This window comes from Pleuronectes platessa, chromosome 4 (assembly GCF_947347685.1).
Source record: "Pleuronectes platessa chromosome 4, fPlePla1.1, whole genome shotgun sequence".
NCBI classification, from domain to species: Eukaryota; Metazoa; Chordata; class Actinopteri; order Pleuronectiformes; family Pleuronectidae; genus Pleuronectes; species Pleuronectes platessa.
Window position 1 is genome coordinate 4,441,625 of NC_070629.1, and position 10,157 is coordinate 4,451,781.

The 10,157-nt window shown below is 41.0% G+C and overlaps 1 protein-coding gene across 1 annotated transcript; it reads right to left on the minus strand.

Moving 5' to 3' along the window:
• Positions 1-1,378: 1,378 nt before the first annotated feature.
• On the minus strand, positions 1,379-2,417 carry LOC128437917 (macrophage mannose receptor 1-like). Its single transcript, XM_053420206.1, has 4 exons — positions 2,328-2,417; positions 1,886-2,047; positions 1,660-1,776; positions 1,379-1,509 (listed from the first exon to the last, which is right to left on the minus strand). The coding sequence occupies exons 1-4, from the start codon at positions 2,353-2,355 to the stop codon at positions 1,379-1,381; spliced, it is 438 nt and encodes a 145-aa protein (XP_053276181.1). The 5' UTR covers positions 2,356-2,417.
• Between the last annotated feature and the right edge of the window lie 7,740 nt (positions 2,418-10,157).

Genomic DNA, 10,157 nt, shown 5'->3' on the forward strand with positions numbered 1-10,157 from the left:
CTGACTATTTTTCTCGGCTGTGAATCGGTGCATGGTTTTATGCTGCTCAAGTTATAATGCACTAATGGACAGGGCAGAATGTGTCCTCTTTGTAGAAAAAGTTTTTCCTGATGTTGTTTGCCACACACACACAAACAAACACACACACACACACACACACACACACAAACACAAACACACAGACACACACATACTTTGTCCCCTTTTCATTTTCTTTGTTAAAGGGATTTTAGCCCTTGTAGGGCACAGTTTGGTCTGAATTGTTTTCATCGAATCCATTTGTCTGTATTTATTTTTGCAGAAACATTATTCATAACTAAGCTGCGTCTCTTAGCTCATGAAGTATTCTGGTTTAAAAAAGGGCTGCATTTAACAATTACTTCCACTATCAATGAATCCTTTCAAATTGTTTTTTTGCTTTTTTTTGGTCAGAAAATAGTAAGAAATTTCAAATGTCTCACCACCGAGGCTGTTACCCAAGATATTCGGTAAATTATCATATATTATAGAAAACAGAAGAGTATATTCCCACATTGGAGAAGTTTGATCCACAAAAGGTTTATATGTGAAATAACTGAAAGGATGAATTGATCAGATTGTTGATTCTTATTCGGTTGATCGACAATTTTCGCTGCTCAATCAAGAAGCGTTGATTCTGAGAACAGTCAATCTTGCAATAATGACATTTTACAAACTATTGCGGATCATAAGTTTATTTTCTTTTTGGTGTTATATTGGAGATTTTGATTTAGTGAAATATAGTTACACTATTGTAGTGAATGTGACTTACATGATTCATCCTTGTTCTTAGTGTGGTTCTATACACTGTTGTTTCATGCAGTTATTTAATTAATGTGTTAGGCCTAAAAGTATGACTGTGCCGGGATCGTGGTCCCTTTAAATATCCTATGTGTGTGATGACGTTGAGCCCAATGATTGCTGGGTAACGTGATGACGTTGAGCCCAAGGCTTGCTGGGTAACGGGACAGCGTCATTTTGTTTTCAGTGTTTTGATATGTAAAAATAAACGGGACCCAGACTTGTGTGCCAAACTTGAGGAATTGCCTTTTGTGTTTAAATACAATTTCCACACTGGTGACCCCGACGTTTGTTTGCTTGACGTATTCACAAACACGACTCGACCATGACCGCGAACGCTGTTACCCTCAATCTCCCCGAATTCTGTTTTTGTGCTCAGAAAGCAATATCTTCCAATATAGGCTAAAAAGCAAATATCTCCTAAAAACTAAAATGTGTTTTTTATTAGCTTTTTGCTAGTGTTTTCTATTGTTTTGTCTTACTGCATTGGCTTATGTAATGTAATTATTAAAATATATTTGTTTAAACTGTGTGGGTGTGATGATCATACCTTTAGGAGTCAATCATGCCATCTGCGACCTGATCGCCAAGTCCCACCTGAGGTTCCGATACTTCCAAATTCCGAATCGGGCTCAGCTTCAGCCCAGTTGGTGTAGTCCATGATGGTTTTATCCAACCACAACCATGTCCCTGTGCGCAACACAAACATATCCATATCATTAAGTAGCTGTATCTGAAAATCTATGATTGGTTTGTCTAATTAATTTTTTCTAAACTAATTTTAGTTAGTAGAATCGTTTGAAATGATTGTTGATAATGAGTGTTGATGAGTGTTGATACCTTTATGAGTTTTATACAGGCCGATCCAGAACGAGCTGTGGCTGTCTAGAAATATTTCCACGTTGCTTTTGAGGAACTGTTGCTCAGAGGGATCTTCAATGCTAGCCAGCACTCCACCTTCACACAAAAAAGAGACAGATTCAAGCAATTAATGGGCAAATATTGCAGCTTTTTCTCAGTCTATACTAGTGAAAGTGACATTCTCTCTGAACTGATTGTCTCTTACCATGCCGTACACAACTGCTAGCTGCATTTGCCCATTCACTCTCCTCTGTGACAAACAAATAACAGTAGCCCCTGAATGGCAGCCAGGAAAAGCTCTGGTGGTACTGTACACTCTCTTCCGGGCAAACTCCGGGGAACTTGGTTGATTCTGTTGGTGCCACATCTGTGAGGAACAGAGATGGTGATGATGAGATCAAGATATAACGGGATTTCTTACACTGACATTCGATGAAAACTTCACATACTGGAACTCTTGATCATTGTTATACAACAACATGTGTACAGTACCTCATGACAGTCACAGTTAAGGGATAGGAGAAACAAGCAAACATCATTCTTACCTGTACAGTTTGTAACTCCAAATTTACAATGTAATCCTGCACAGTTTGAGTCTTCGAATGAATGGTGGACTGTATCAATTAATGTTTCTGGTCAACACGTACCTGTAGACTGAATACACACACTGTTCATGGTCTGATCGCAAAAAGCAGACCTCCATTTTCCATCCAAGTCCAGGTACACACAAGGTTGGTCCCTTCCTTGAACTGAGAGTTTTTGTGCAATAGTACAGACATTTTAGACATTTGTAGCATTTTACCTGCTGCTTGTTCAGTCCAATCCAAAGAGGAGCTTTGAGATTCATAGCCAGCTGTTCCACATAGGCCTGTGTCCATTCATTTCGTAGGTTAACCAGGTTGGCTTTTTCACCTTCACAATGTCTCTGAGCATCGTCCCAGGTCAGATTTTGAGTCACAGCCTTGATGCTGTCGTTTCCCAGAGCTATGTAGATGCTAGGAACTACTGGTTCTGGTTTAGACGGGCTATTTGGGTCTGTAGAGAGCAAGACAGAAATTAAGCGATTAGCTTATTCTTTCACATAAGAACTTTGCCAATTATCTACAAAAATTGTCTTTATATTACGGCTACCAATTTCCAAAATAATGTTTCTATATCTTACTCTTAATACATGGGCTGTAACTAAAGTAAACCTTGACTTTTGGGGACGTAAGGTTCTGTATACCATTTGCACTTGGGGCCTCAATGTAAGACGTACTATTATTAAACAAAATGTTGCATGATGAGCTTTTAGGCCATCGTCACTTTCAAAACACAGACGGGATGAACTCACCAAGATTTCAATGACAGACAAAACCATTGGAGTCATTGCAAGACCTAATCAACCATTTCCCTGTGCCAATGGAAGGATTGTTGTTCATCACAACGCAGTTTTTCCTGGTAGAGTACAGATGAGTTTTAAACATTTTAATTTTTTTTCACCCCAACATGAACATTTTAAGTTTGTGTTTTTTGGTCCTTGAAATGTTACCTCATTCCATCTTTGATAAAAGGTCCCAGGACGACGTAGATGTTTCTACAGGAGACATTTTTTTTAAATGAATACATTAGCATGCTGTTAAAAATACTTAATTTGTCAAGTACATCAATACTAAACTGAAAACGAGTGTTTCAATCCCATCTCTGTTTAAAAATGGGCTTCTTGTTTCAATTGTTGACCTGAGCCTGCGGCCAGTTAGAGCTGACTGAGTGTTGAGCTGGTAATATGATCCTGTTACCAGGTTTTTGGCCCAGTTCTCCTTGACTGAGGATTGATACAGAAATATGGCAAACGACAAGCTATAGTTAGTCTTACATTTAAATGAATCATCCAAAAGCGACCAAAACATTTATGTAGAATTGGGTTAGGGGTCTAACAAAGTGGTGAGTTAAAAATAGTCTTCCTAAAGATGCATATAATTTTTTTGCCGTAGTTTACCGTGCTCCCAGGGCTTATACTGAATTTTTAAAGGAATTCCCTGAGTTTTTATCAAACTTAGTCCTAAAGACCGATAAAATTATTATTGTTGGTGACTTTAATATTCATGTTGATAATAATAAAGATTGCCTTAGCGTAGCATTTATTTCAATACTAGACTCTATTGGTTTCAGTCAGTGTGTGCACAAACCTACTCATTGTGGTAACCACACACTTGACCTTGTATTATCGTACGGTGTCGGAATTGAAAATTTAACAGTACTTCCGCGCAATCCAGTTCTATCAGACCATAATTTAATAACCTTTGATTTTTCAATAACTGAATATATGCCACTAATAAAAAATTCATTTTCTAGATGTCTACCTGATAGTGCTGTAGCTAAATTTAAGGAAATAATCCCAATTACATTTAAACCCGTATTAGCAGTAGATATAAACAACAAATTCTTTAAAACCCTGAGCTCCATTGAGATCGACCACCTCGTCGATAGCTCTGCAGACTCATTACGATTAACATTAGACTCAATAGCGCCTCTAAAAAAGAAAAATGTCAAACATAGTAAATTAGCTCCATGGTATAATTCCCAGACAAATGAGTTAAAACAATTATCAAGAAAACTAGAAAGGAAGTGGCGCTCCAGCAACCATGTTGAAAATCTAATAGACTGGAAGAATAGTGTTAAAGAATATAAAAAGGCTCTCCACAAAGCAAGAGCCGCCTACTATTCAAAACTAATAGAAGAGAATAAAAACAACCCCAGGTTTCTCTTCAGCACTGTAGCCAGGCTGACAGAGAGTCACACCTCCACCGAACCCAGTATTCCTCGATCCCTAAATAGCAATATCTTTATGACCTTTTTTAATGATAAAATTCAAACTATTAGAAATAAAATCAACCATCTCCTGCCCTCAATTGGCACTAATACCCTACCAACAACAGAGATCTCAGAAACGGCTGAGAATCCTACCCATTACTTAGACAGCTTCTCTCTGATCACCCGTGATCAGTTTACCAAATTAATCTCAGGTTCTAAACCAACAACCTGTATCTTAGATCCCATTCCTACCAAATTACTTAAAGAAATTCTGCCCCTAATTGATAGTTCGTTACTTAACATCATCAATCTGTCATTATCATCAGGTTATGTACCACAGTCTTTTAAAATAGCTGTCATCAAACCCCTACTCAAAAAACCCACCCTAGACCCAGAGGTTTTAACCAATTACAGACCAATATCTAATCTCCCCTTCGTCTCTAAAATCTTAGAAAAAGTTGTTGCCAATCAGCTGTGTGAGTTTCTCCGGGAAAATAATATATATGAAGACTTTCAATCGGGGTTTAGAGCCAATCACAGTACAGAGACAGCCTTGGCAAAAGTCACTAATGACCTTTTAATAGCCTCAGATCAGGGACTTGTGTCTGTCCTCGTTCTGTTAGATCTCAGTGCAGCATTCGACACAATTGACCATCAAATTTTATTACAAAGACTCAAACAGTTAATTAACATTAATGGAACCGCCCTTAACTGGTTTAAATCGTATTTTTCTGATCGCTCCCAATTTGTGCAAATTAATGATGAGTCATCTGTGCGCACCAAAGTTAACCATGGTGTTCCACAGGGCTCTGTGCTCGGCCCAATTTTATTCTCATTATATATGCTTCCACTAGGAAACATTATCAGGACACACTCGGTAAATTTCCACTGCTATGCGGATGACACCCAGTTATATTTGTCAATAAAACCTGAACAAAGTAATCAATTAACTAAACTTCGAACATGTCTCAAGGACATAAAAACCTGGATGACCCGCAATTTTCTCTTATTAAACTCAGACAAAACAGAGGTTATAATACTTGGCCCCAAACACCTTAGAGATGCATTATCTAATGATATAGCTGCGCTAGACGACATTGCCCTTGCTTCCAATGAAACCGTCAGGAACTTGGGAGTGATCTTTGATCCTGATTTATCCTTTAATTCTCACTTAAAACAAATTTCTAGGACCGCTTTTTTCCACTTACGTAATATTTCCAAAATTAGACATGTCCTTTCCCAAAAAGATGCAGAAAAACTAGTCCACGCCTTTGGTACATCGAGACTGGACTATTGTAATTCATTATTATCTGGCTCCAGCAGTAAGTCGTTAAAGACTCTACAGCTTGTCCAAAATGCCGCAGCACGTGTCCTGATGAGAACAAAGAGAAGAGAGCACATTTCTCCAGTATTAGCGTCGCTACACTGGCTTCCAGTTAAATCTAGAATAGAATTTAAAATTCTCCTCCTCACCTTCAAGGCCCTTAATAATATGGCGCCTTTTTACCTTAAAGAGCTGTTAGTACCTTATAAACCCGCTAGAGCACTCCGCTCCCAGAATTCAAGCCTACTTGTCGTCCCTAAATTCTCTAAAAAAAGAGTAGGAGCCAGAGCTTTTAGCCATCAAGCCCCTCGGCTGTGGAATAATCTACCACTTTCAGTTCGGGAGGCAGATACCATCTTTTCATTTAAGAGTAGACTCAAAACCTTCCTTTTTGATAAAGCTTATAGTTAGAGCTAATTAGTGCGCCAGAACGTTACTTGTTCTATTTTATGACACATGACACACGGAGCTTCTCTTTCCAGCTTCTCCTTCCTCTTCTCCATCCCTATCCCCCTTCCCCGGAATCCCTTTGCTTTATCACCCGCAGATCCAGGGCCTCTGTGGCCGCACCATGGATTGCGGTTTGTGGATCGTACACCGGGGGTCGCGGTGGTGGATCCATTGTGGCGGATTCTGGGCTGATCGTGGTGCTGGTGGCGGACCCTGTGTCGCGTTGGCATTGGGCACGGGCGGTGGACCAGGACCGCGGTGGTGGCTTGTGATGGGTCCTGGTGGGCGGCGGTGGACGGTGACTGAGGACTGGAGTGGCGTCTGGTCTGGATGGTGGATCGTGGTCTGGATGGTTGCTGAGCATTGACTGTGCTTGCAGCGGGACTGCTTGGCATGTCATGTTGGGGTTGTCCTTCGGGATGTCTACCCTCATCAAATGCTGCTAGAGACTTTGATTATTGATGATGTTCTCCTACACGTGGCATCTATTGCACTTCTGTCCGTCCTGGGAGAGGGATCCCTCACATGTGGCTCTCTCTGAGGTTTCTACATATTTTTACCCTGTTAAAAGGGTTTTTAGTAGTTTTTCCTTACTCTTGCTGAGGGTTAAGGACAGAGGATGCCACACCCTGTTAAAGCCCTATGAGATGAATTGTAATTTGTGAATATGGGCTATACAAATAAAATTTGATTGATTGATTGATATAATGCTTACATATACAAGATTCATTGCTTCCTTCTAACTCACTGTCGCAAGATTTGGGTCCTGAAAACAGTACTCACCGGAAGTCGGGCAGTATCCCCACTGCTCATGTTCATATTTAGTTTCAACTGAACACCAAAGTCGCTTTGTTGAGGAGTCGTACGTGGTACACTCCCCAAACCACCGGTCCTTGTACAGGAAGGGAAACATGCAGACTTTGCCAAACGCATTTCCTTCAAGTGTATAAAGTTCTAAAAGAGAAAATTTGAGTTTGGTCAAATAACATCTGCTTCAATTGCACTGTCACAAATGTTTCTGCATGGGTGTATTGTTAAGCCATTATTTTAGGACATACTTAACTCATTTGATTGTTGCATTCACTATTTATTTACTCGAGACATGCACAGACAAAGTTTAATGTCAAGGATCTTGATAAAGTGTTGTGCTTGATTGAATTTAAAGTCCAGTAATAACCTGCCCATAGGGGCCTATTGCAGCCAAACAGAATCATATGACCAAATTTAGACCGTGGTCTTCACTGTCATGGCTATACAATACTAGTGCCCTCCAAAGCAGTGGTTTCCATACTTTACCTCTGTATGTTCCTGAGCAGGCACCACTGGATGTCCCCTGGATTGTGAAGTGGTTATTTGGCCAAACCGTTTTGGAGAGAGCAATGGATTCGTCGGCTTTGACTTCAATGTAGAGCTCTTTGCCTTTCAGGGCGATCAGTGTGTTATTCTTGCATTCCCACTTTTGGAGGTCGGTCGTAGAGGCTCACTTCGCTCCCCACACTTTTACCCTGCGCTCCCAGGCTCTTTTTGGTCGTGGGAGCGAAAAACCGATTACCGGTCGTCCAGCGGATGTCAAGGCAACGGGTACATTTTGTCAACAGGCAAAACCCAGTGGCCTTGTTGGTGAGGGAGAATTGGGCATCTGCAGAGAGTATACACTTATAAAGTTGAATAAAATCTGTTAAAATTATGCTCCACACCATCATATTTGGACCAGCATGCATCACCTGCATAGGCTTATATGCTATTTGTATTTCAAACTTGCCTTGTAATAAATCTTAAAGAATTTCTGACGACAGACAGATAGATATTGAAGCTTCTCTCTTTAAAAACATGCTTCCTGTTCAACTTTGACAGACTAGAGTTGCATTCACAGCCTCCTTGAAACAAACCAGTCTGTCAGTGCAGTTTGGGCATCCTAAATACAAATTAAACCAAAGGTCTCATGTGCGCATGTCTATCTGTTGTTATGAAGGCCAATTTTGGTTCCATACCAGTATTGTGAGGACATTTTGACTTTGTGAGAACATTTTGCAAAGTCTTCACAAATTCAATAGACTGATTGAGGGTTAAGACTTGGTTTTATGGTCAGGGTTAGAATTGGTTTAGCCAATGAGTGTCGTCACAGCTACAGAGTGAGTCCATCCTCCATCTAGAGGACAGGTGGTGGATAGGATTGGTTATCCTTTATAGTGAATGAGAGGAGAGATTTCTCTATTGCATGTTACACATAAAACACCGGCATGATTAGTTCAAAGTTTAAGTACCACCCTTTTGAACCCTGTGCCTGGCAAACATTTACACCATGAGCTTTGTGAATCAGTGCAGTGGCTAAGTGCTAATTGAAGTCACACAAGGTAGAAGTGCTTTATTGGTTTAAGAGATATAACCTTTGTCTGCTGATTGTAGGATATGTCATGCATGCACGTACAGATAGTTTTTCGGTGGCGAGTTTGGAGTTTGCTGTTGTCAACGGGGCAGCCCTAGGATGCCAGATCCTACGGCGGCCCTGAGAGCTCAACGAACAGCAACTTAAGAAAACACATGCAAGTTGACAAAACACAAGCAAAGTAAGAAAACATCTTCATCAATTTCACAACACAACACAACACATTACAGAAATGCGCAGCAAATACAAAACGTGCGCAGCAAATACAAAAAGTGAGCAGCAAATACACAATCGCGCAGCACCGCGCTGCAAATAGAGAAACGCGCTGCAAATAGAGGAGAAACGACAACGTGTTTCCAGAGGACAGCTAAAAGTGATGGACACTGCTGCCACAGGAGACACAAAAACGTCCAATACATCATACGAATTCGCAGTGGCATTTCTACATTAGTGGCAGGTGGGGCACTGCATCCAGATCCAGATGTCGCTGTTGTGCAGAAACCTCAATTCATCTGTATTTTGTGGCAAAATATATTTTATTTTATTTTATATGCAAAGTAGCATGTGTGTGAATAAACTTGACTCACAAGCATTATAGTCTTGTTTTGGAGTCATTTGATTCGTGTGTGTTGCTGTCTGTGTGCTTGCTCTATGAAACGCTTCTCTCTTGCCGTCCGTCTCTGCTCTGGGGGCAACGGCCCAATCTTACGACTGTTGCCATGGAAACACCAATGAGCGTGAACCACACAGGCCAAAGTTAACATTGGGAGGGGGCCGGAGCTGGGGCACATCTGAAAATGCCCCAACCCCGCCCACGAAATCTGCATAGCAACTCAACTCGAATAACGCGAAACCCGACTCCAGCTCCAGCCTGTTGCCTGCTTGGCTCACCTGAGCTAACAGGCTAACATGCTAACAGGCTATCCCTCAGTGATAACTGACCGGGGATGTGGAGAGGCTTCACTCACATATCGGATGAATAATACGGTTTGATGTTCGGGTTGTTCTCCTGACGGAGAAGCTAAAGACGTCTGCGCTCCCGTTTCTGTGGTTAGTCAAGTTTAGTATTGTGTTAGTAGTAATGAGCAGGTACCTGTACCTGGCTTGTCAGTTTATCTCAGCTAGCCTGCAGGCGATGCTAACGGGACCGTACGGAGTTATTGACAAGACATGAACCGACATGATCCGGTCCACCCAGCAGGGAGAAGCGTTAGAGTTTATGAGGATGAGTGTGTTTGGAGTATAATCTATAATCTGGTATGTAAAGTTGTTTTACTCGTCAACCCATTTGACTTGACTACGTTACACAGATTCTTATTCTGCAGTAACAGATTTACTATGATCAACTGAAACGTGAGTATTTAAAGTCACATCGGCATTTTAAGAGCAGCTGTTTAACCCTTGTGTTGTCCCTGCTTCCCCAAGCTGTTGGCTTTGAGCTTTTGGGTAATGATTGAACTAACCACACTCACACACACACACATACACACACACACACACACACACACACACAGGCACGCACGC

Bases quoted from the DNA above. Each gene is read 5' to 3' on its own strand.
- LOC128437917 (XM_053420206.1), bottom strand. From the start codon at position 2,355: ATGAACAGTGTGTGTATTCAGTCTACAG. The intron at 2,048-2,327 runs GTACGTGTTGAC...TGTTCCTCACAG, and splicing joins TGTGTGTATTCAGTCTACAG to ATGTGGCACCAACAGAATCA. The intron at 1,777-1,885 runs GTAAGAGACAAT...TTTTGTGTGAAG, and splicing joins TAGCAGTTGTGTACGGCATG to GTGGAGTGCTGGCTAGCATT.